Source organism: Microtus oregoni, unplaced genomic scaffold (assembly GCF_018167655.1).
Source record: "Microtus oregoni isolate MIOR12 unplaced genomic scaffold, Mior012 000005F_ref0000423, whole genome shotgun sequence".
NCBI classification, from domain to species: Eukaryota; Metazoa; Chordata; class Mammalia; order Rodentia; family Cricetidae; genus Microtus; species Microtus oregoni.
In genome coordinates, this window is record NW_024543064.1 from 20,669,782 (window position 1) to 20,695,627 (window position 25,846).

The 25,846-nt window shown below is 44.1% G+C and overlaps 1 protein-coding gene across 3 annotated transcripts in view; it reads left to right on the forward strand.

Moving 5' to 3' along the window:
- The first annotated feature begins 12,635 nt into the window (after positions 1–12,635).
- Positions 12,636–25,846, forward strand: part of Phactr4 (phosphatase and actin regulator 4) — a 73,156-nt gene continuing 59,945 nt past the window's right edge. For 2 of the 3 annotated variants that reach the window (XM_041652084.1, XM_041652087.1), the window contains exons 1-2: positions 12,636–12,735; positions 20,160–20,213. In XM_041652084.1, the coding sequence (XP_041508018.1) occupies positions 20,198–20,213 (16 nt within the window). In that variant the 5' untranslated portion in view covers positions 12,636–12,735; positions 20,160–20,197. Of the gene's footprint in view, positions 12,736–13,387; positions 13,776–20,159; positions 20,214–25,846 lie in introns of those variants that run through there. The other variant, XM_041652085.1, reaches the window with a different exon arrangement.

A 25,846-nucleotide genomic window follows, 5' to 3' on the forward strand; every position in this document is an offset into this window, starting at 1 on the left:
TACACACATATGTATATATTTGTATGTATACATCAGAAACATCATACATACATACATATATACATACATACATTTAATCCCAGTACTCGTTAGGCAGAGACAGGCAGATCTCTGTGAGTTCGAGGCCAGTCTGGTCTACAGAGTGAGTTTCAGGACAGCCAGAGCTACAGAGAGAAAATCTGTTTCAAAAAAATTAATTTTGTTTATTATTAATTATCATTATATTATTATTATTATTATTATTGTATGTGTGATGCATGTTTAGGCTCACCTGTGTCATGAATGGAACAACTTTGTGGAATCCGTTCTTTTCCCACCTTTCCCTGGGTTCTGGGGAAAGAAAGCCCAAAGGTCATCTGGCTTTGATGCAAGCGCCTTTACCCTCCAAACCATCTCACCAGCTGTCTGGCTCTCTTAAGAAGTTTCTTACTGCATTGCTGAGGCTGCTCTTGAATTCTTGGGCTCAAGCACAGCTCTTGCCTGAACATCATACCTGCTAGGATAACACAGAAAGCTATTACACCAGCTTGGATTTTCTCTGAAGTACTTCAGGCCCTATTGGGCATGAGGCTTGTGCTGAAAAGATGACGGTATTACTAGTTACCTAAAGTTCCTAACTGTCAGATTTATGGCATTTGAAAAAATGTCAGGCTGGGGATTTGACTCAGCAGTAGCATGCCTTGTGTGTGCTAGAGTTCCCTGTATGCGTGCTTGAGCACACACACACACACAAACACACACACACACACAGAGTCAATCAGTAATTAAGAACTCTCTTTAAGCCGGGCGATGGTGGCGCACGCCTTTAATCCCAGCACTCGGGAGGCAGAGGTGGGCGGATCTCTGTGAGTTCGAGACCAGCCTGGTCTAGAGAGCTAGTTCCAGGACAGGCTCCAAAGCCACAGAGAAACCCTGTCTCGAAAAAAACCACAAAAAAAAAAAAAAAGAACTCTCTTTAACCCAATACTTGGGAATTTGTCTTCCCGTGTTCGTAACTCTGACAGTGCCTAGCATCACGATTGACCCATAGTAGTTTCCAGTCCCCAGCTCTTGAATCACATTAAATAAATTGACATCCATTTAGACACTAGCTCCAAAACTCTGTCACCAGATAGTCATCATTCCGAAGGTGGCAGTCAATCATGAATCAAGCATGCCTGCAGACTGGGTAAGCCAGGGTTTCAACTTCCTGCATTGCAGGCATGTTAATACCCATTCCATTCAGCTGACCCTTAGGAAGAGAGGGCAAACCAAGGAGTGCTTGCTTCAGCAGTGGACAGAAGCCTCGGTGTGGGCCCTGCAGGCCCACCCTGGTCCTTGTACTGCCTGTGGGGGTCAGTTCATCTTTCTCAGCCGCGTTTTCCTCATCTGTGGGAGTCAATGGCTACTCTTTCATCCCTTTATGGAGAGAACAAATCTTCCGTCTTCTGCTGTTCTAGCTGTCTGGGGCACTTGCCACCTGTTCCCTCTTTGGAGGTTGAGGGGTAGACACTTGTGTGTCACTTAGGACTTGCTTTGTGTCACACTTACTCATATTATACCTCCTGTTTTTTCAGTTGACCTTCCTTTCTTTCTTTCTTTCTTTCTTTCTTTCTTTCTTTCCTTCCTCTCCTCTCCTCTCCTCTCCTCTCCTCTCCTCTCCTTTCCTTTCCTTACCTTGAGACAGGGTCTCACTATGCAGCCCTGGCTGGCCTGGAACTCGATGGAGTCCAGACTGGCCTTGAACTCACAGAACTCCACGTGCCTCCGCCTCCACACCCACCCCTTTACTATCACTTTTTCTAGATTGTCTCCACCAGTAGCCATGGCATATTGGGTTCACTGTTAGCATCTTCCTGAAGCACCCACCAATTCTTAAGTTATTTTTTTTTTCCTTTTTGAGTACTCAGGATGCAACCCAAGGCTGCGTGCATGCTAAACCAGTGTCCTGCTGCGGAACTCTGTCCCCAGCCCTGTAATTATTTCTCAAACTACTCACTGCCTTTCTGGATTGTTAATTCCTGCAGGATCTGGATACATCTGCGTCTCTCATTTCTGTATCTCTAGTGTCCAGCCGTCCTTTGGAGCACAATGTTTTGGCAGACCGTTTTTGTCAGATGAGTGAAAAGGATGAAATAATGTACACAGGATGGCAAGACGGCTTATTGGATAAAGGCGAAAGTCACGCAAACCTCACCACCCGAGCTTAATCCCAGAAGCCCTAGTAGCAGGAGAGGACTGACTTTTAAAAGTTGTCTTCTCCCTGCCGGGTGTGGCAGCACACCTTAATCCCAGCACGAGGCCAGCCTGGTCTACATGGTGAGCTGCAAGCCAGCCAAGTCTATACAAGGGTACTCACCCACAAACACACACTCACTAATAGCAATAATAATAGTAATATTTCTAAATTTGCAACGTTACTTTGTTAGCAACAAAGCATTGGGGCAGAGTTTCCTCACATTGGGAACAAATTGAACTAGGCATTATGAATTGAGCTAGGCATTATGAATTGAGCGAGGCATTATGAATTGAGCTACGCATTATGAATTGAGCTACGCATTATGAATTGAACTCTGCATCTTCTTCTATGTCCTTGGACAAATCTCTCTTCTTATTTTTCCATTAGAAAAATTGAATGTCAGATGTCCAGCCTGGTGGGCAACGCTACGTGGTTCTCATAAAGTCTGCCCTTTGCCATGTCCTCCAGGCTGTTGTGCCTGTTCAGGGCCTCTACAGTAGTCCTTTGTTTCCTGCTTTCTCAGTGTCTAAAGGTTAACCTTACTCCATCTTCATTCTGACCTGCAACCTCTAGTTATTACATGATTAACTACTGCCCAGGGACCGGCCTGGAAGGGAAAATCGTTCTGGATATTACAAGTATCAACTCATTCTTCCGAGAGGAAGAAATCACTAACTCAAAATACCTTGTAAGCAGGTGAGGTGCACCAAGCCTACAGCTGCTAATAAGGTAGCTGAGGCAGAAGGATTGCAAGTCTGAGATTACCCTGAGGAGCTACAAAGCAATATCAGGCCAGTCAGGGCTGGCAAGGTTCAGAAAGAGCCAGAAATGCATTTAGTTCATCTAACCTGCTGAACATCATGGTTTAGCCTAATCTTCCAAACGGTCTCTGATAGCCAGTCAAAATTGTCTAACATAGTGTCTATTTGAAAAGAAAGTGCTGAGCAATCAATTAGCTCATGCAATTTTATGAATATCTTAACAAATCCTGGCAACATAGTACACTGTCTAGAATCGGTTGTGTCTCCCCTGCCCCCGGTCCAGTTGCCCAGTTATGAGAGGGGAGCCACAGTCGGCTCACGGTTGCTGCCAGCATCAGTTGAGTATTCCTTTTTCAGGAGAAGACCACAGTTCAAAGTATGACTGCTTCTGAATGCATATTGCCTCTGTCCCACTGTCAAAGGAAAAACTGTGTTGGGGTCTGGCGAGTTAGTTCGGCAGCTAACGTGATTGCCATGCAAGATTGATCACTTGACGTCAATCCCCTGAACTCACGTGAAGGTGAAAGGCGAGAACAGACTTCACAAAGTTACCCTCTGATCTTCACACGTGTGCCGTGGAACATGCCCCTCCCACCACATGTATCATACATACACACAGATGCACACACAATATCATAATAATTTTTTTTTCGAGACAGGGTTTCTCTGTAGTTTTTTTTTTTAAGATTTATTTATTTGTTTATTTTGTTTACGCTGTTCTGTCTGCATGAGTGCCTACAGGCCAGAAGAAGGCACCAGATTTCTTTACAGATGGTTGTGAGCCACCATGTGGTTGCCGGGAATTGAACTCAGGTCCTCTGGAAGAACAATCAGTGTTCTTAACCTCTGAGCCATTTCTCCAGCCCTCTCTGTAGTTTTTGGTACCTGTCCTGGAACTAGCTCTTGTAGACCAGGCTGGCCTTGAACTCACAGAGATCCACCTACCTCTGCCTCCCAAGTGCTGGAGCTGAAGATGTGGGCCACTAAGCCCTGCAATTTGTTTTTCCAGGTCCAGAGGATCCAACACCCTCACGCAGACATGCATGTAGGCAAAACGCCACTCACATAGGCATACATGTAGGCAAAACACCATAACTCTACAGAGTGTGTCCAAGGCCAGCCTGGGCTGACAAAACAAAACCTAGTCTCTCTGCTCTAGACCTTAGGACGCTGTAACACGTCTGCCTGGATCATTTTCTCCCATCTCTTTACAACTCTAACCTCCACTCCACCTTTTTTTAAATTTTTTTAAAATATTTATTTATTTATTATGCATACAATATTCTGTCTGTGTGTACGTCTGCAGGCCAGAAGAGGGCACCAGACCTCATTACAGATGGTTGGGAGCCACCATGTGGTTGCCGGGAATTGAACTCAGGACCTCTGGAAGAGCAGACACTGCTCTTAACCACTGAGCCATCTCTCCAGCCCCTCCACCTTTTTTTAAAAAAATATTTATTTATTTATTTGTTATGTATACAATATTCTGTGTGTATGTCTGCAGGCCAGAAGAGGGCACCAGGCGTCATTACAGATGGTTGTGAGACACCGTGTGGTTGCCGGGAATTGAACTCAGGACCTTTGGAAGAGCAGGCAATGCTCTTAACCACTGAGCCATCTCTCTAGCCCCCTCCACTCCACTTTTACGTCTTGGCTTTTATCTTCTTTTCCTGAATTTGTTTGTTTTTGAGACAGGGTCTCAGTCTGTAGTCTAGGACGGACTATCCAGGGACCACATAACCCAGGCTGGCTTCAAACTTCTAAGATTATAGGTGACTGCCCTCATTCCTGAGTGGAAGCTCTGATTTAATGTCACTTCTTCAAGAACTGTCACTTGGCTTGCTTAGAATAAATTAACTTTCTCTGTTGTACGCTCTTTGTAGTTGGATGTGACATATGGTCAGATGTTCATATCTTAAAAAGAAAGAATTAGCCGGGCGGTGGTGGCGCACGCCTTTAATCCCAGCACTCGGGAGGCAGAGGCAGGCAGATCTCTGTGAGTTCGAGACCAGCCTGGTCTACAAGAGCTAGTTCCAGGACAGGCTCCAAAACCACAGAGAAACCCTGTCTCGAAACCCCTCCCCCCCCAAAAGAAAGAATCAGACCTAAATATGAAATTTCTGCTTTTTGTTTCTGTTTTGAGACAAAGGTTCTCACTATGTAACTTAAGATGAATTTTCTTTTTCTTTCTCCTTCTTTCCTTTCTTTTCTTTTCTTGTCTTTTTTTTTTTTTGAGACGGGTTCTCATATATTCTAGGATGGCTGAGGATTGACCACATATTGGAGGATGACCTTGAACTGACCCTTCCACCTCCACTTCTCAAGGGTTGGATTACAGGCATGTACTGCTCTGACTGGTGTACGTGGGGTAGGTTTCATACATGCTAGGCAAGCCCTCTACCAAAAAACCAAAAAAATAGCCCTTTCTCTACCCTTTGTGGTGCTGGGGATTGAACCTAGGGTTGGTTCTGTGCCTGCCAGGTAAGCAGAAAGTCTACCTTTGAATCAGGTCCTAGTCCCATGGCCTTAACCCCTCAGCTCCCTTCTTCTACCCCTGCAGTCCTGTGAATTCTCCCCACTCAGACGGGTTTTGCTTTGTTTTAGAGAGAGGGTTGTGCCACGTAGCCCACAATCACTACCAAACTCACAATCTGTCTGCTTTAACCTCCTGCTTAGGTGGGGGATTATAGGCGAGCACTCTACTCTCAAGAGGAATTTTTCTTCTAGAACATTTCATGATTATTTTATGTGTAAGGGTATTTTGCCTGTGTGCATGTCTGTATATCACATGTGGGCAAGCAATTCTATTTTTAACGTTGGCCAACAATTTGAAAAATGCCCGAAGGCTAGTCACTGCCTGGAACCTGCCTGTGTGCAGTCTGGTGCTGTTCAACCTTTAGCTATCCTTGGTAACTATTTCTGTCTTAATCATCATTCCGTCATCCCTCCATTTGTTATCTGTGGATTCCATGCCAGGCTCTGTCTCAGTGCTTTACACAGATGACCTCACTAATCTCTTAAACCACCTGTGAGGTCAAGCAAGGTTCAGCAAGGTTGAGACACTTGCCCGAGGTCACAAGGTATATGTGGTAGTAACCGATGCGAAAGGTCTGCCAGCTGGACTGCCGTGCAGAGAGGCACCATCTTCAGCTTGGTCTGGGGTAGGTGCTAATCTACCTGACAGCTATTAGCAGTGGTTGCAGAGTCGTTATGTGCCGGGGCCCTGTGCTCTTTAGGCCCTGATTCTGTCCTCACCAGATCTCTGGGAAGGAACTAGTGTTATCATATCTATTTTATAAGTGAGGAAACTGAGGTAATACTCACGAGGGCAGGAAACAAGCTCCAAACCCAGTCTGATGTCACAGACCCCTCTTTTAGGAACCCCTAATTACAACTGTGTTTTTGTGGGCAGACTGTTGGGTGATATATAGCTGGGGAAATCCAGAGCTGAGGGGAGGATTTGTGAACCTGTTCGTGAGCCCTGTGGCCTGTAGGTGGCAGCAGCATTAACAGTCTCTACTGACACAACCTCTGGGACACTCTGGAGACCCGAGCCTGGTGGATTAGGATCCAAGGTCATCCTTGACCAAGGAGTGAGTTTATTGGCAATGTTTCTATCCATAAATTCTGTTTTCCAAAAACAACTTGGATATTTTAAAAAATAAACTCACAGAATAGCCGGGCGGTGGTGGCGCACGCCTTTAATCCCAGCACTCGGGAGGCAGAGGCAGGAGGATCTCTGTGAGTTCGAGACCAGCCTGATTTACAGAGCTAGTTCCAGGACAGGCTCCAAAGCCACAGAGAAACCCTGTCTCAAAAACAAACAAACAAACAAACAAAAACCCCCACAGAATAAACTTTAACAAGCGCTAAGACTTTCTGCTTCTAGGTCACAGCTAATCTAGATAAAAAGAAATAAAAGGCTTGCTTTTAGAAGTGAGTATTCTCAGAAACCCTGTCGCTCCAAAGCTAAAATAACAAAATGCCATTTCCTGGGCCGAGCTGCAGCTCAGTTGACAGAGTGTTTGCCTAGCACATACAACGTCCTGGGTTCGATTCTCAGCTCCACGTGAAGCATGCATGGTAGCCTACGGTTGTAATTCCAGCATTAGGAATGTGGAAGCAGAAGGATCAGAGGTTCAAGGCCATCTTCAGCTGTCCCGCAAGTGTGAGGCCAGCTCGGGATACATGAAACTGGATCTCAAGATAAATTTAAGTGTCGTTTCTGACCATTATTTTTCACCATCTCCTCATTAAATCTACAAGTACAGATCCGAATAAAACCCAGGTCCAAACATCCCAACACAATAAGGCCTTGTTAAATGAGGCCACAATGCTTCAGTAAGAAGCTAATAGGACAGGAAAGCCTAAAACAAAAGAGAAGATACTGAGCGGGGCTGGGGAGATGGCTGTGTGGACACAGTGCTTGCCACTCACTCTGAGGACTGGAGTTTGCATCAGCAGCACCCCCATAAAAGCTGGGCAGCCATGATAGCTGCCTGCAATCCTAGTGGGGCAGACAGAGAGGATCCCTGGGTAAGTTGGCTAGCTAGATCAATTGGAACTGGTGGGCTCCAGGTTCGTTTGCCTTAATATACAAAGTCAAGAAAGGAAGACACCTGCCACCAACTTTGGGCTCACACCCCATACACAAACGCACATGCACACACACAAACACTTACATGTATTTAAACACACACATGCATGAACATCACAGAGAGGCACATGTGAATATACATAATTAAAATAAATCTTATAAAAAGATATTGAAGTTGTCATGTAAACTGTTAACTCCATTCTATCTCTCTTCCTCTATAATTCTTTATTATTTTTTTTAAATAATTTATTTATTTTTATTTTGTGTGTGTTGCTGTTTATATCTGTGTGAGGGTTTCAAGTTCCCTGAAATTAGAGTTACAGACAGTTGTGAGCTGCCATGTGGATTCTGGGAATTGAACCAGGGTCCTCTGGAAGAGAAGTCAGTGCTCTCAACTGCTGAGCCATCTCTCCAGACCATTTATTATTTTTTTTTTTGGGGGGGGGATGAGTTTTCAAGACAGGGTTTCTCTGTAGCTTTGGAGCCTGTCCTGGAACTAGTTCCTATAGACCAGTCTGGCCTCGAACTCACAGAGATCTGCCTGCTCCTGCCTCCTGAGTGCTGGGATTAAAGGTGTGCATCACCACTGCCTGGAAATATCATTTTTTAAAATATTTATTTATTATTTATATAGAGTTCTGTCTGCATGATTGCATATAGGCCATAAGAGGGCGCCAGATCTCATTACAAATGTTTGTGAGCCACCACGTGGGTGCTGGGAATTGAACTCGGGACCTCTGTAAAAGCAGTCACTGCTCTTAACCTCTGAGCCATCTCTCCAGTCCTATTACTACTACTACTATTATTCATTTGATTTTTCAAGACAAGGTTTCTCTGTGTAGTCTTGGCTGTCATGGAACTAGCTCTGTAGACCAGGCTGGCCTTCAACTCAGAGATCTTCCTGCCTCTGCATCCTGAGTGTTGGGATTAAGGGGTGTGCCACCACATACAGTTTTTTTCCTCTATAATCCTAATAAAGGAACTATTTTTCTGAAAAACAATTTTAAGTATGACAAACCATAAATTTTTTTACTACATAAAATTTGCCTGAAGAGCATGACCATCTGATGTCCACAACTCACGTCTGCATTTATAGAGTTTTTATGAACTCTGGACACACCGCTACCTTCACCAGACAACACTGAGGTGCACTTGAATGCCCATGCACTGACGTTTTAGAGATATCATTCTAAGAGGGAGATTCATGAGGCTAGTGAGGGGGCTCAGAGGCTAAGAGTGCACACTGCTTGTCCAGAGGTGTTGAGTTCAATTCCCAACAACCACAGGTTGGCTTACAACCACCTATAATGAAATCTGGTGCCCTCTTCTGGGGTTCAGGCATACATGTAGGAGGAACATTGTATACATAACAAATAAATAAATCTTAAAAAAAGAAAAGTTCTTTAAAAAAATAGGGAAGTACTTTTATGTTGGGGAATATTATTTTAAGGTGTGTTACTTCTGTTTATGTTGCACTTGTTAAATTCTGTGAAGCTGTGATTCTTTGCCAGTCTAAAACACCTGATGGTCTAAGAAAGAGCTGACGGGCCAATAGCAAGGCAGGAGAAAGAATAGGTAGGGCTGGCAGGCAGAGAGAATAAATAGGAGGAGAAATCTGAACAAACAGAAGGAGCAAGCCGGGCGGTGGTGGCGCACACCTTTAATCCCAGCACTCAGGAGGCACAGGCAGGCGGATCTCTGCGAGTTCAAGACCAGCCTGGTCTACAGAGCTAGTTCCAGGGTAGGCTCCAAAGCCACAGAGAAACCCTGTCTAGAAAAAGCAAAAAAACAAAACAAAACAAAACAAAACAAAAAAAAACAGAAGGAGCAAGATAGAACAAGAAGAGGAGGACATCAGGAACCAGCCACCCAGTCACCCAGCCAGCCAAAAAGTGAACATAAGGTGGGGTGGTAGTGACACTCACCTTTAAGGCCAGCCTGGTCTACAAAGCCAGTTCCAGGACAGGCTCCAAAATTACTCAGAGAAACCCTGTTAGAAAAGGAAAAAGCAAGCCGGCGGTGGTGGTGGTGCATGCCTTAATCTTAGCAGTAGGGAGGCAGAGGCAGGCAGATCTTTGTGAGTTAAAGACCAGCCTAGTCTACAAGAGCTAGTTCCAGGACAGGCCATAAAGCTAAAGAGAAACCCTGTCACAAAAAAAAAAAAAAAAAAAAAGTCCAAATGGGTTAGTTAAGGAAAGCTGGCTAGAAACAAGCCAAGCTAAGCTTGGATATTTATAAATAATAAGCCTTTGTATAATTTATCTGGGAGCTGGGTGGCAGGCCCCCCAAAAGAGTAAAAAACAATGAACACATTTATTTATTTATTTATAGGAGGGGGGCTCATGTGTGCTCCAGAGGGAATATGAAGGTCAGAGGGCTCGGTTCTCTCCTACCATGTGGATTCCAGGTATCCAACTCAAGTCATAAGGCTTGGTGGTAAGGTGCTCTTCCAGGTGAGCCACTGTAGGTGGGGTTTTCTGTCCCACTAGCTAGCTCCCAAATAACCACACAGAGACTTATTATTAATTACAAATGATCTTCCGATGGCTTAGGTTTGTTACTAACTAGTTCTTAGATTTTAAATTGGCCCATATTTATTAATTTACATGCTACACAATTCTTGGCTGTGTTACGTCATGTTCTACATGTTATCCTTCCTCTCTGTCTGGCTGCTCTTTCACCCCTATCACCACCTTTCTTCCCAGTGTCCTGTCTGCCCTGAAAATCCTCCCTCGTTATTGGCCATTCAGCCTTTTATTAATCCAATTCGAGTGACAAATCTTCACAGTGGGCTGGGCGATGGTGGCGCACGCCTTTAATCCCAGCACTCAGGAGGCAGAGGCAGGCAGATCTCTGTGAGTTCGAGACCAGCTTGGTCTACAGAGCTAGTTCCAGGACAGGCTCCAAAACCACAGAGAAACCCTGTCTCGAAAAACTAAAAAAAAAAATCTTCACAGTGTTCAAAAGGATTATATTCCACAGCAAGCCATCTCATCTGCCCAAGAGGGAAGTACTTTTTAAAATAACTTTTTAAAAATTATGTGTATGGGTGTTTTGCCTGCGTGTGTGTGTGTGTGTGTGTGTGTGTGTGTGTGTATATACTGTGTGCATGCAGTACCCACAGAGGCCAGAAGAGGGCATCAGATCTCCTGTGAAATGAGTTACAAAAGGTACCAAGGGAGATAAAGTGCGTGAATAACAAGAGAAAGGTGTTAAATAGAGGTAAGTGAGGTAACCTACTAGGATAGACTCTTAGCTCTTTGCCAGGGTGGGGATGGTGGGGTGGGGCTGCCACCCAGCTCCCAAATAAACACACTGAGTCTTATTCTTATGAATGCCAGGTCTTAGCTTGGCTTGTTTCTAGCCAGCTTTTCTTAAATTATCCCATCTACCTTTTGCCTCTGGAATTTTATCTTTCTCTATTCTATATATTTTTCTTCTTACTCCATGGCTTGCTGTGTAGCTGGGTGGCTGGCCTTTGGTATCCTCCTTCTCTATCGCCTCTCTCTTCTTCAACCTAGATTTCTTCTCCAATTTATTCTCTCTGCCTGGCAGTCCTGCCTATTTATCTCTTCTGCCTAGCTATTGGCCGTTCAGTTCTTTATTAGACTAATCAGGTAGGGTTTTTTTTTTTGTTGTTGTTGTTGTTGTGGTTTTCTGGTTTTTAGCAACAGGGTTTCTCTGTGTAGCTTTGTTTGGAGCCTGTCCTGAAACTCCCTCTTTAGACCAGGTTAGGATTAGGCTCAAACTCACAGAGATTCACCTGCCTCTGCCTCCTTAGTGCTGGGATTAAAGATGTGCACCACCACCGACTGGCACAATCAGGTGTTTTAGAGCAAAAGCAACGCAGCTTTACAGAGATAAACAAATGCAACATTCAAGAATACATCACTTCTTTGCATCATTAAATAAACATTTCACAACATAAGCAAACGTAACACATCTTGAAATACTCCACAACATGCAATTATTATTATCTTATTATCATTTATTATTATTGTTATTATTATTATTACCAGACAGCATCTGGCTGACCTGTTTTTTTGTTTTGTTTTGTTTTGTTTTGTTTTTTTGAGACAGGGTCTTACTATGTAGCTCTGACTACCTTGGAACTCTGTAAACTAAATTGATCTTGAACTCATAATACTTCCAATCTCCAGAGCAATTAGGAATACAGGTGTGTGCCACCACAACTGGGTTGTAATTTATTGCGATTTTTTGATGTTATGGATTATGTATTTGAAAGGCATAGATTTTTCTCCTGTGTATGGTAATTTAAAAACGTTTACATTTTTGGCTGGACGGTGGTGGCGCATGTGTTTAACTGCAGCATTAAGGCAGAGGCGGGTGAATCTCTGTGTTCTACAGAGTGAGTTCCAGGACAGCCAGGTCTACACAGAGAAATCCAGTCTCAAAAAACAAAAACAAAACAAAAAGTTACATTTAGGTCTTATATGGGTGTGACCCATGGGTTTGGCATTTAGAAAGATCCTCCAGCAGCAGCAAGGAGGGTGTCTGGAGGGTGATAGCCCTGGGGTCTGGAATGAGTGCAGCTCAGAGACAGATGGTGGCTTCCACTAGGTGATAGTGCGGATAATACAGACAGTGGGGAGTGTGGAGGTTGCATGTCTGTGCATAATGGGCTGGGTTCCTTATTTTCGCACAACATTGAGGGTAAACTGTAACTTTTTGACCCTTCAAATTGTCTCTCGATAGTTTGAGACACAGACTGTAGAACACCACACATCCATCAACTCCTTTCTTGGGCATCGTCGGGCGTCTGTTACTGAACGTGTCTTCCCAAGCCAGAGACCTTCGCTTTGCTCAGAACTAGGCAAGCTGCCCAAACCCATTTAAGTGCAGCGCACCGGCCGCGGGCGGCGCATGCCCAGACCGGCAGAGTGGGGGGCCAGGCCCTGCGGGGCGGAGGGCCGGCAGTTCCCGCCATTTTGTCCCGATCGCCACTCAGCTGGCCACGGCTGGCGACTACAAGTCCCGTGAGCCTCCGCGGAGGCACTTCCTATCCTCACTGTCCAGCCTGCTCCCTCCGCCCCCCCTCCCCGGGGGCCGAAGGCTCCGGCTCTAGCCAGGCGGCCAGAGACCAGGTAGGATTTCCGGGAGAAAGTGCTGTGGAGCCCGCGGAGGCAGCGGCGACCTGGGTGAGTTCTCCAAACTCGGGAAAGTGAGCGACTCGCGCGCGCCGCAGCCGCGGTCTCGGCTGAGCGGAGGGTCGCGGGCCGGGCCGGGCCGGGGTGGGGGGTAACGGCGCGGGCGGCGGTCCGTGCAGCCAGGGCGTGGCGGGCCGTAGCCTCCTCCCTCGGCCCTCCCACAACGGTCCCGCTGCTGTTTCCCCGCCTGTGGCCGGGCCGGCGCAGACTCGCGCTCTCCGCCCCCCAGCTCCGCGGGGCCCTTTTGTCTGCGCCGCTTTTTCCCCCTTTGTGACTGACTGTGCTTGGAGTCTCGGTCTCCGGGGGAGCCCGCAAGTCCTGCCGGGGACCGCTCCCTGGGGATCCGGTTACAGTAACTGGATCGGGTCAAAGTCCATCTTTCAAAAGTGACCTCCCTCAGCCCTCTGCATCCCGGCGGAGCAGAACGGACCGAGGCTTTGGAGCCTGGTGTAGTTTCTGTGGAAACTTTGAGGTTATTGTCCAGTTTCTAAGTGTCAGCCTCCGGCAGTTAGGGATCAAAACTCAAGGCGCTTTTCGCCCCCAGAGGATGGTGTCTAAGAAAAAGAAGTGAGACTTGAAGCCCCAACCCCGGAAACTGAGGAAGAGTGGAATTTACTGCGATGCGTGTGTGTGTGTGTGTGTGTGTATGGGGCGGGCAAACAAGCGAATCGTTGCTTTAGAAACCTGAAAATCGGAGCGGAGAGATTTCTAGGACATCATTCATTTCCTGCAAATAGTCTTTGGCACTTTCAGTCGCCCACGCAGCTCCTCGATTCCCCAGAAAAACTCCAAAGAAAAAGTTCGCTCATTGAAGAACTTGCTTTGTAGAAAACTCAGTATATTCTAGAAAGCAAGTTTGGTTTGTTTTTATCAGGTGAAAAGAATGGAAGCGCTTTAGGGGAAGAGTGATAAAATGTATTCTTTCTGGCCACCGCTGGATTCTTGGATCTGATCCAATTTGGTTAGAGTCCCGTCTAAGACCCCATCGCGAACTATCACAGAGGCCAAGGTAGAAACCCCTTTGAAAACTGGTTAGTATTTCAAATTCCTGAGGGAGGGCAACTGGGACTTCTTTACATGAATCAGGAAAGGTGTTTTGAGGCTAAATCCCCGCCCTAGCCATGTGGGCAAATAAAGTCTTCATTATTCTGCCTGGCATTTTGTAATGGAAATGACTTTGAGACGCTTGGATTGTGTTAATGTTGTATAGAGATAGAAGGTCCTTAATACAGGCTCATACCTTGACACCGGTTGTATCTTTCCTAGAAAGTTGTGGTGGCACATCCCCGTAACCCCGATACTTCTGTGGCTAGGGAAGATCATGGGTTCAAGACCAGCCAGAACCTTATCTCAAGGGGAAAGAAATGTTTTCTTAAATGAGTGTGGGAGAGAGTGCAGTGGAGACAGTGTAGGTATGACATTAGAGACCGACTCGGTGGAGTTGGTTTTCTCCTACTTCATGCCAATGACCAGGCTTGCGCAGGAAGAGCCTTTACCATCTGAACCATTTTGCTAGTTCACATTTTTTTTTCTTTTTTGTTGTGTTAGGACTGGAATCCAATACCCACTCTGCTGTGGTGCTTACACCTCTAGCCCCAGCTATTCTTCAATTATTGGTCATAGAAATTTATTTATTTGAGAATGGTCTCCTATTAGCCTAGTCTGGCCTTGAACTCTCCTATCCTGCCTTTGTCTTTCCAAGTGCTAAGATTATGGTTGTACCAGCACATCTAGCTCTGAAATTCTGAATTTATAGCAGGCTTGCTACTTTCTGGCTTGTTTCCTCAAACATGATAGTGCTGTCCATGTTAATTTTTGAGGACTTGTATACATTGTATAAGTTCCTTTAACATACATTGTATATCCTCACCACGGATCTGTGAGGTATTGGTTCTCACTTTGCAGCTGATGCAGCCTTGCCTAAAATGTAAAGTGACTAGCCCAAAGCCAGACACTTAGCCCTGGAAGGAAAGCTGAACCAAATATAAATAGCAAGCCTAGCGCTTTCTGTTACCTCAGATTTAATATAGCTGCTAGTCATATTTCCACAAACTGCTTTCGTTTGCTGAGATCTGAATATTAGAGCAAAATTACAGAATTATTTTCCAGCCCAAACAAATTCCTCAGGAACTGAACTTTCCAGTACCATGATGTCTTTTCCGTCAGCTGTTTGGAAGATTGCTGCTTCACTCCGGCTTGCTTATCCTGTCTGTAGGCAGAACGGCAATTTTATGGGGCCTTGGGGACACAAGGGTGATGAATTACTAAGTTGTGGTTTTAAAAGTCTGTCTGAGCCGAGTAGTGGTGGCGCACGCCTTTAATCCCAGCAGAGGTAGGCGGATCTTTGTGAGTTCGAGGCTAGCCTGGTCTACAAGAGCTAGTTCCAGGACAGGCTCCAAAACCACAGAGAAACCCTGTTTAAAAAAAAATAAAAAACAGCCGGGCGGTGGTGGCGCACGCCTTTAATCCCAGCACTCGGGAGGCAGAGGCAGGCAGATCTCTGTGAGTTCGAGACCAGCCTGGTCTACAAGAGCTAGTTCCAGGACAGGCTCCAAAGCTACAGAGAAACCCTGTCTCGAAAAACTAAAAAAAAAAAAAAATAAATAAATAAAAAAATAAATAAATAAATAAATAAAAAACAAAAAAAAAAGTTTGTAAGAGAAGATGGGTAAGGCTGCTTTGGCTCCTGAGCCTAACATTGAAGACAGAACTCAAATGCATGGTTTTTTTTTTTTTTAGAGCATTAAGACTTGGGGAAATGCTTTCTTTTTTTTTTTTTAAAGATTTATTTATTTATTTATTATGTATACAACATTCTGCCTCCATGCATGCCCACATGCCAGAAGAGGGCGCTAGATCTCATTACAGATGGTTGTGAGCCACCATGTGGTTGCTGGGAATTGAACTCAGGACCTCCGGAAGAGCAGACGGTGCTCTTAACCACTGAGCCATCTCTCCAGCCCCAGGGAAATGCTTTCTTAATTTTTTTGCTTAGTAAAAAGTTCTGATCAGACTAAACCTGCAGTTTAGTCTTGGTTTTCTGTTAGTACATGCCATAAATGTGACATCAGAATAGCAATCTACTTCAACTCTCGTACTTAAATTGTTAAGTGAAATGCGTAGCATTCCAGTGGAATTAGTCCAGGTTCTTTGTCTTGTTTTCTTCTTTTTAAGATATGATATTGCTCTGTAGCCCAGGCTAGCCTCAGATTTTTTTTTTTATTTATTTACTTAACTTTATTATGTTTGTTGGTGTGAAGGTGTCAGATCTCATGGAACTGCATTTTCAGACAGTTGTGAGCTGCCATGTGGGTGCTGGGAATCGAACCCGGGTCCTCTGGAAGAGCAGTCAGTGCTCTTAACCGCTGGGCCATCTCTCCAGCCCCTAGCCTCAGATTTTCATTGCTGCCTCAATCTCAGTGCTGGATTACAGACTAATTTAGCCTTTTAAACTAACCAATGCCCGTTTTGTTTTGATACTGTAGTGAGAATGAACTCTTTTCTCTCTGTCTCTTTTATTAATGTTGCTGTACTTTATTTCCAAATCCATCCTTTTACTCATTCAGCCTTGATGAAAGTTAGGACTCTAGGTCCCGAGGACAAAGCAGTGACAGTGTTTTCTCCTCTTGGGTTCTACAGACTTTGCAGACTGGTACTGATTAGGGGAGGAAAAAAGACAGACAGTAAGCAGGCGGTGGTGGCGCACACCTTTAATCCCAGCACTCAGCAGGCAGAGGCAGGCGGATCTCTGTGAGTTTGAGGCCAGCCTGGTCTACAGAGGGAGTGCCAGGACAGGCTCCAAAGCTGCACAGAGAAACCCTGTCTTGGAAAACAAATAAACAAAAAAAGACAGACAGTGACTACACAGTAAACAAAAGTTTCAATAATTATACAGCCAGCTCAGATAATGTCTTTTATTTTTAAAATAAACTTGTTTTGTTAGAGACAGGGTCTTACTATATATGACAGCTCACACTGGTCTGAAGCTCACTATGAACCTGAAATGATCCTCCTGCCTCAGTTTCAGAAGTACTGAGATTAGGCCTGTGTCACATGGCTGGGTTATGTCTCATCCTTGGGCCTTAGTCTTTCATCTTGAACATAGGGATAATGGCATCTTGCTTTACCTAATGGAGTGTTTCCAGGCAAGTGACCTGAGTATCTTTTGTTGTAAGCTGCAGATGCTGCTGCTGCTGCTAGAAAAGGAAAAGGGAGTGAGGGGACACTGAGCCAAGAATCTGTCCCTTTGTAAAACTTGGAGGTCTTTTTTTGGGGGAGATGAAGGAGGCTGCCTTGTTGCCATGTTAGGGCCTATATATGATGGGCAAATTCTATATTCCCACTCCTTCCCTTGTATCTTTTGTTTGTGTTTGCTTTGAGATAGGGTTTCTCTGTGTATTCCTGGCCATCCTGGAACTTATGCTGTAGAGCAAGCTGGAAGTCATCCTATAGACCAGGCTGGTCTCGAACTCACAGAGATCTACCTGCTTCTGCTTCCCGAGTGCTGTGATTAAAGGCGTGCGCCACCACTTTGTATCTTAATAGAAACTACCTTTTTTCCCCCAAAGTATTCTCCATTAAAGAAAGTTTGTTTTTATATTCTTTTATAATTTATTTTTATTTTATGTATATTGGTGTTTTGTCTCCATGTATGTCTGTGTGAGGATCAGATCCTCTGGAACTGAAGTTACAGACAGTTTTGAGTTGCCATGTAGATGCTGGAAATTGTACCTGTGTCCTCTGGAAGAGCTACTAGTGCTCTTAATTGCTGAGCTAACTTTTCAGTCCCCTGGTTTTTATATTTTTACAGTTAATTATGACAGTTATGACTACCTCTGGGCTACATCTCCAGCACAAGATAAAGTCTTAATCTTCATGTGAATTGCTTAGCACACAGTTCTTGGTATTTCTTCTCTTTTTTAAGATTTATTTTTTAATTTTATGTGTGTGTACTTGAGTGTATACACATATGCATCATGTGCAAACAAGAGCTGTGGAAAAGGCACTGGATCCCCTGGATCTGGATTGAGAGGCAACTGTGAGCCACCTGATGGGGTGCTGGGAATCAAACCTGAGTCCTTTGGAAGAGTAGCCAATGCTCTTACCACTGAGTCTGCTTTCTAGTCCCAGCAGATACTTTTGTTTTCTGTTGTATGGTAGAGGCTGCTTTATTTATTTATTTATTTATTTATTTATTTATTGAGACAGGGTTTCTCTGTAGCTTTGGAGCCTGTCCTGGAACTAGCTCTTGTAGACCAGGCTGGACTCAAACTCACAGAGATTCACCTGCCTCTGCCTCCCGAGTGCTGGGATTAAAAGCGCGCGCCACTACCACCCGGCTCTTTTTGCTTTTTTGTGATGTTAGAGACCAAATCCTGTGAAATGAGTTTTCTGTTGAGCTCCCCGTAGCCCTTCTTTAATTCTTTAGATTTACAAGTATTTTTTGATAGCATATTCAAATCTTTTAAGTTTTACAGTTAGAATTTCTTGATTCAGCTTTTATTTCCTTGGTTTTTTGAGACAGGGTTTCTTTGTGTATCCTTGTCTGTAATAGAACTAGCTTTGTAGACTAGGCTGGCCTCGAACTCACAGCGATCTGCCTGCCTCTGTCTCCAGAGTACTGGGATCAAAGGTGTCCTCCTTTAAAAAACAAAACAAAACAGCATTTTACCAGGTAGCCCTGGCTGTCCTGGAACTTGCTACGTAGATCAGGCTGGCCTCTAACTCCCAGAGTTCAGATTGCCTCTGCCTGTTGACAGCTGGGATTAGAGAACCTGGCCCAGTTCAGTTTTCTCAGCTGCTTTTCTCCCACCTGATTACAAGCCAAGCTTTCTTATTTACTTGTTGTTTCTTTCTCAATTTTTAAAATCCCCATTTTTTGGTTTTATGTATATAGTGTATGTGAGGAAAATAAAAGAAAGGGGGGTTTAAAAAAATGGAGAAAGAGACAACAAATAAACAGTGTGGTGTGGCGGCCCTGAAAAGAGACTGCTCGCCCTGTGGGTTTCTTTTTCTTTGTTTGGTGACTCTCCTGGGCTAAACCTGTAAATGCAAAGTGTGTGTGTTCTTTGTTCTGTGTACCCACTGTAGTCTGTGCTTGTTGCTCAGTGGCTAACTAGTGATTAGACAGAGATTTTTGTATGTGCTGTGGACCAGTAAGTTTTCCAGCTTTGCTGAAGGCTTCTCATGAGGACCCTGGTAGGGAGGGGGAAAAGGCCAGGCTCAGGCCTTCATAATAGCGTCCCTCTCATAAACTTGACAGTTCCTTCAAGTTCCCTGAGTCCCCTCTATTAGGTCCTAGCTCTTAAAGGTTCCGTTTCCCGGTACCAGCAACCTGGGGACAAGGTTCCTAACACATCTGAAGCATAGCAGGCATCAACTCTGCTGTTTTTATTCCACACACTAACATCTCATTCTTCCCTCTTCTGGGCCCTTCTGTTGGTATACCATAGTATGCTATAATATATTTTACCATAGTTTCTGGGGTGAACTAGCCACCTTTGGAGCTGGGTGCCTTGATGATCAACTTGTAGGAGTTTTGTTTTGCTTTTTTCAGTAATTTATTTAACTTTATTTTTTTATGTGCATTGGTGTGAAGGTATCAGATTCCCTGGAACTGGAGCTACAGACAGTTGTGAGCTGTTATGTGGGTGCTGGGAACTGAACCCAGATCCTCTGGAAGAGCAGCCAGTACTCTTAACCGCTGATCATCTCTCCAGCCCCTTGTTTTTGTTTTTCTGAGACAGGGTTTCACTGTGTAGCCCTGGCTGTCCTGGAACTCACTCTGTAGACCAGGCTGGCCTCAAACTTAGAGATCCACCACCTGCCTCTGCCTCTGCTCCAGTGTGGAGCTGGGCAGTGGTGGCGCATGCCTTTAATCCCAGCATTTGGGAGGCAGAGGCAGGCTGATCTCTGTGAGTTCGAGGCCAGCCTGGTCTACAGAGCGAGTTCCAGGACAGGCTCCAAAGCTACACAGAGAAACCCTGTCTCAAAAAACCAAAATGAAGGAAGGAAGGAAGGAAGGAAGGAAAGAAGGAAGGTAGGAAGGTAGAACTACTGCCTGGCCTTTCTTCTGCCTTGTTGAAGAATAGTCTCTTTTGTTTCTGCTGTGCTATGTACTCCAGGCGAGCTGGCCCATGAGTACCCAGGTGAGTCTCTGTCTCCCATTTCACCTTAGGAATGCAGAGGTTGTAGATGATGCTACTGCCTCTGCCTTTTTCCCTGGATTCTAGGGTTGGAGCTCAGGTCACCAGCCTGTTCTCATTTAATAGCAATGTTCTCATTTAATAAGTGGTATTTTTCAATAATGTTTAAGCTATAATAAGTGTTAGTGAGTAGAGCTTATTTAAAAGACACATGCAAGATGATAAATTTGACATTTTCAATATCACATGCATGTACCTTTTGTCTTTTAGACACTCTTCCCCGCCTCCCTACTCTGGTTAATAGTGGCATGGAAGATCCATTTGGTGAGTACAGCCTGCATTCTTATTGGTGCTTGTGCTTTGCCCTTACCTGTTAGAGCTTTGAGTAAATTATCTCCTGCTCAGTATGCTGATGTAGAACAGTGGCTCTCAGACTTTTCACTCTCAGTATCCATTTATACTCTTTTTTTTTTTTTTTTTTTTTTTTTTTGGTTTTTCGAGACAGGGTTTCTCTGTGGTTTTGGAGCCTCTCCTGGAACTAGCTCTTGTAGACCAGGCTGGTTTCGAACTCACAGAGATCCGCCTGCCTCTGCCTCCCAAGTGCTGGGATTAAAGGCGTGCGCCACCACTGCCCGGCTTCCATTTATACTCTTATTAGCTTATTTTGTTTGTTTGCTTTTGAGACAAGGTCTCTCTACACAGTGCTAGCTGTCCTGGACCTCATGTAGACCAGGCTGCCTCGCTCCCAGAGATCCTCCTGTCTGTCACTAACCCCAGTCCTAATGTTTTGTTTGTTTGTTTTGTTTTTTGAGACAGGGTTTCTCTATAGCTTTGGAGCCTGCCCTGGCACTCAATCTGTAGACCAGGCTGGTCTCAAATTCACAGAGATCCACCTGCCTCTGCCTCCTGAGTGCTGGGATTAAAGGCGTGCGCCACCACCACCCATCTGTTGATTTTTGAGACTGGGTCTCCCTGTGGAGCTCCAGCCAACCTGGAACTCACTATGTAGACCAGAGCTCTTCTGCTTGTCTTCTGATTGTAATATAATACTGGTCTCCATTCCTACTCTTAATGTAATTAAATGTCCTAAAAAGCTTTTGTTTGTTGACATTTTCTGTATTATCAATTAGACCTGAGAGGCTGGAAAGATGATTCAGCAGCTAAGAAAAACAGATACCTGATTATATATATAAAGGAATCGTAACCTTACCATAAGCTGTATCCCCAGGCTTAGGAAGTATATTTGAGATGTTAATTTAGTTTATTTTCTTCTGTCTTGCCCAATTGCCATTGATGTAACTGAGCCAAACTTTCTGGACTCCCTGACCCGGTAACCGTCATTGGGCAGTTCAGGTTGCAGTTTTTGCCTCATGTTGAGGAGATTTTTGTTTAAGATCTTGCAAGATGAGCATTTTTTTTTTCTAATTTTAATGAGGCTAGGTGTGAGCTCCTTGGAGTTTTTATGAAGTATCGCTAGTTCATTGGGAGATCTTTAGTGTGAACACCAGAGGGCAGTCAGCACCTGTTAATAGACCTAGTTTTGTCGTCAAGTAATTATTTGTGAGGATTTGGGAGATTGAGTTTATTTTCATAGCACAGTGAATGTTCCTAAACACGGGTCCGTATAATAAAATAGTGGGGTGTGATGACACAAGCCTGTACTTCTTACACTGGGGTGTAGTCAGGAAGTCGTCCTCCAGCACCTAGAAGAACATTCCTAAGCTACACGAGATCCTTCAGAAGACAAGGAAAGAAAGCAGTCACAGGCAGACAAATGAAGCCATGACTGCAAACTGGGCTGGTGTATAATGTTGTTGAAGATTTTACTGAACTTAATTTTTTTCAGACTGATTTCCTTACTTAGCTCTACTATAGTTAAGTTTTAGGTGTAAATGTCCCTGATCTAAAATATGTACTGGGGGTGCTAAGAGATGGCTCAGAAGTTCAGAGCACTGGCTGCTCCTCCAGAGGACCTCAGTTTGAGTCCCAGTCAGTTACAACCCTCTGTAAGTCTAGGTCCAAAGGGTCTGGTGCCCTCTTCTGGCCTACAAGTCGGAAAACACCCATATATATAAAATAAAATCTGTAAATCATACAAAGTCTGAAAATTTTTAAACATTTTTTTTAAGATTTATTTATTAATTATGTACACAGCGTTCTGCCTGCATGTACACCTGCAGGCCAGAAGAGGGCACCAGGTATCATTACAGATGGTTGTGAGCCACCATGTGGTTGCTGGGAATTGAACTCAGGACCTCTGGAAGAGCAGTCAGTGCTCTTAACCTCTGAGCCATCTCTCCAGCCCCCCTGAAAATTTTTAATGCTATTGTAATTGGAAAATTGTACTTGACTGAGTGAGAATGGAATGGGTCACAATCCTAAAACAAATACAAAAATGTATAAAATTATCTTTAGCAGGTATATATGACATGTAAATGAATTTCAAGTTTAACTTGATTTTTTAAAATTTATTATAATTATTTTTATGTATGCATGTTCAACACAGCAGTGGAAAGGTCACAGGACAACTCTCAAGAGCCTGTCCTTCCACCATGTGTGGTCTGCAGACCACACTCTGGTCGTCATTCTTGGCATCCGGAGTCTACCCACTGAACCATCTAGATCCAAACCCCCAGCTCCTATCTGGGACAGGATCTCTCTGTGTATTCCTGGGTAGCCTGGACTCACTGTGTAGATCAGGATGGCCTGGCCTAGAATACTATTGTCTCTCTGTATCCCTGGATAGTTTGGACTCACTGTGTAGACCAGGACGGCCCAGAATACTATTATGTCTGGCTTGGTGGCCCTTTTAAAATAGTTTTTGAGACAGGATCACCTGCACTTGAGGCTGGCTGGCCTTAAACTCACTATAAAGTGAGTTCTAATGAGTTAGGGGATTGCAGGTGTGTGCCACATCTGGTTTTATACAATTCTGGGGATTGAGCCCAAGTCCTTGTGCTTGCTAGGCAAACACTCCCTGACCTGAGCTACATCCTTTGGAGTCTTTTTTTGAAGTGCTAGAGATTGAATTCATGACTTGGCATGTGCTAGGCATAAGCCCTTCACCACTGAGCCACTTCCCTAGTCCCAGATGCTAGTGTGTGTTATAGTTGTTGTTGTTTGTTTTTTGAAACAAGGGATCACTTTGTAGCTCTGACTGTCCTAGAAATCATTGGCCTTGAACTCACAGAGATCTGCCTGCTTTGGCCTCCCAAGTGCTGGGATTAAAGACATGCACTACTGTGGCTGGCTTGTGTTTTCTTTTTTGAGGTAGAGTTTTATGTGGACCAGGTATTAACCAAAGCTGCCCCTGAATTTCTTTTCCTCTTTCCTGCACTTCATATATATATATATATATATATATATATATATATATATGACTTTTGACAAGAAGATCCTTCTATATATCCTCCAATACACACACAAAACAATTTTCAGGAACTTTGTTATAATCAAGATCGCTAACTTTGGTGGCAGGGCAGAGAAATAGGGTTTTGCTGTGTTACCAAGGCTGCTTCCAACTCTTGGTCATACCTATATTCCCTGATTGTTGGATTAGACATCTAATAATTATGAAAGCATCTTTAGGATCAATTATTTGTAGTGTTCTGAAATGAAGAGCAGTGAGCGTTAGCAGTTGTTTTTGTTTGTTTTGCTGTGCTAAGACTCATACCCAGGGCTTTGTGCATACTAGGCAGCACTCTGTCACTGAGCTATCTTTGTTCCTGTCGAGAGACTTTTGCTCTCTAATTCCTGCGGGGAAGACTTAAAGCTCCAAACTCCTTTCCTTCTGCATGAGGTCTGTGCAATATGTGTGCAGTGCCTAGGGAGGCCATAAGAGGGCACTGGATCTTCTGGAACTGGAGTTACAGTTAGTTGTGAGCTACCATTGTAGATACTGGGACTTGAATTCTGGTTTTCTAGGAGTGCAGTAAATATTCTTAACTTCTAAGCCATCTCTGAAGCCCCATTATTTAAAAATTATGCTATTAAGGCCAGGTGTGGTGTAACATCTCTTTAAACCAGTACTCAGGAGGCAGAGGCAACTCTATGAGTTGGAAGCAAGCCTAGCCTACCCATCAAGTTCTAGACCAACCAAGGCTATATAGTGAGACCCTGTCTCAAAACACTAAAAGCCAAAGCCAAACAAAACAACAAAAATCATTAGTATTACTATTGGTCTCTGGTGAAAATTAACAAAAAGACATGTATTAACTAGAGGCTTGAGAATTATGAAAAGCAATAGTCCATTATTATTGTTGTTGTGTGGTGATGTGTGGGGTTTACATGGTGTGGCACACCTGTGGAGATCCGAGGACAACTTTCAAGAGTTGGTTCTCTTTACTATGGGTTCCTGGGATCACACTTTTATCTGCTGAATGAGCCACCTTGAGAGCCAAAAACTAATACTTCTAAAGAATTCTTTTTCATTATTTGACGGTTTCATAATTTATATATGGATTTTAATAATTTTCATCTCTTCCCCCCAAACTAATAATTTTGTTTGTTTGTTTTTCAAGACAGGGTTTCTCTGTAGCTTTAGAGCCTGTCCTGGAACTAGCTCTTGTAGCCCAGGCTGGCCTCAAACTCACGGAGATCCATTTGCCTCTGCTTCCCAAGTGCTTGAATTAAAGGCGTGCGCCACCACCGCTTAGCCCCAAACTAATAATTTTTACAGTTTCATAAGGACATCAGTTAAACTTGCCATTGCTCTTGCACTATTATTGTAAGTGTGAGCAGAGTGAAAATAGGCACAGTGGCTGCTAGTGCAGTCTCAGTGTTCTAGAGGCCACAGGCAGGTAGGCCATCATGAATTCAAGGCCAGCCTGGAATACAGAGTTAAAACCCTGTCACAGATATGGTCATACATCTCATAAATGTGCCTTGGTCAGTGACAGACCACATATTCAGAGATGGCCCCATAAGATTATATCAGCTAGAGGTGGCTTGGTGACCCATGCCTGTAAACCCACTGCTCTTCTGAGGCCAGCCTAGACTATGGGAGTTGCAGGCCAACCCACGCTACTATATTGCGATCCTGTCTGAAAGAAAAGTAAACAAATTACCTAGAGACATTGTAGCCTTCTTAGTTATTATCTTTATGTTTGTCCAAGAAATTACCTGGCCTATATCTGAGAATATGTCCCATCATTAAACAATATGATGTGAAAAGGGATGATTCTCCTTGTTGTTGTCCTCTGCCTTCATCCGCTTGCATAGGGACTTGGAGATAATACATTGCAGGTCTCACTTGCCAACTTGTATTGGTGTGCAGTTACAAAGAGCAGAACTGGCTGCAGGGTACGTGAGTGCTGGGTGAAGACAGTAGAAAGAGTTCACATACACAGCTGTGCTTGTGGACCTTCACGCTCCAGTCCTTTTAAAATGACCCCTACTTCTATTTCATTCTTCTCCATTCTCTGTGGATTAATCCCAGGCTCCCTACAGAATATCAGAACTGAAAAGTTATTGAAAATGGAACTTATTAGTTGTTAAAATGTGCTGAATTGTAAGGACTGGCGATGTAGCTCAGTTGGTAAAGTACTTGCCTAACATGTATGAGGGAGGTCCCGTGTTTGATCCCTAGCACCCTATAAGCTGGGTGTGGTGGCACGTACCTTTAATCCCTGCACTTGGAAGGAAGAGTCGGGAGGGTCAAGGATTCCAGGGTCATCCTTAGCTACCTACTGAGTTTCAGGTCAACCAGGAATACATGAGATTCCTCCTGCCCCCCAAAAAAACTGCTGGATTGTCACTTCCAAAGATTTGAGAGGTCTAAAATTTATATATAATTGTCTTTCCCAAATATTTTGTTTATTTGTTTTTTGGAAGCAGGGTTTCTCTGTGAAACAGTATGTGTTGGTAGAAGCTGCTCATTCATTTCCCAGCCTCCCAAAACCAAAATAATTACACAAACAATATTATTTGCAATACTATTTGGCCAATAACTTAAGTAT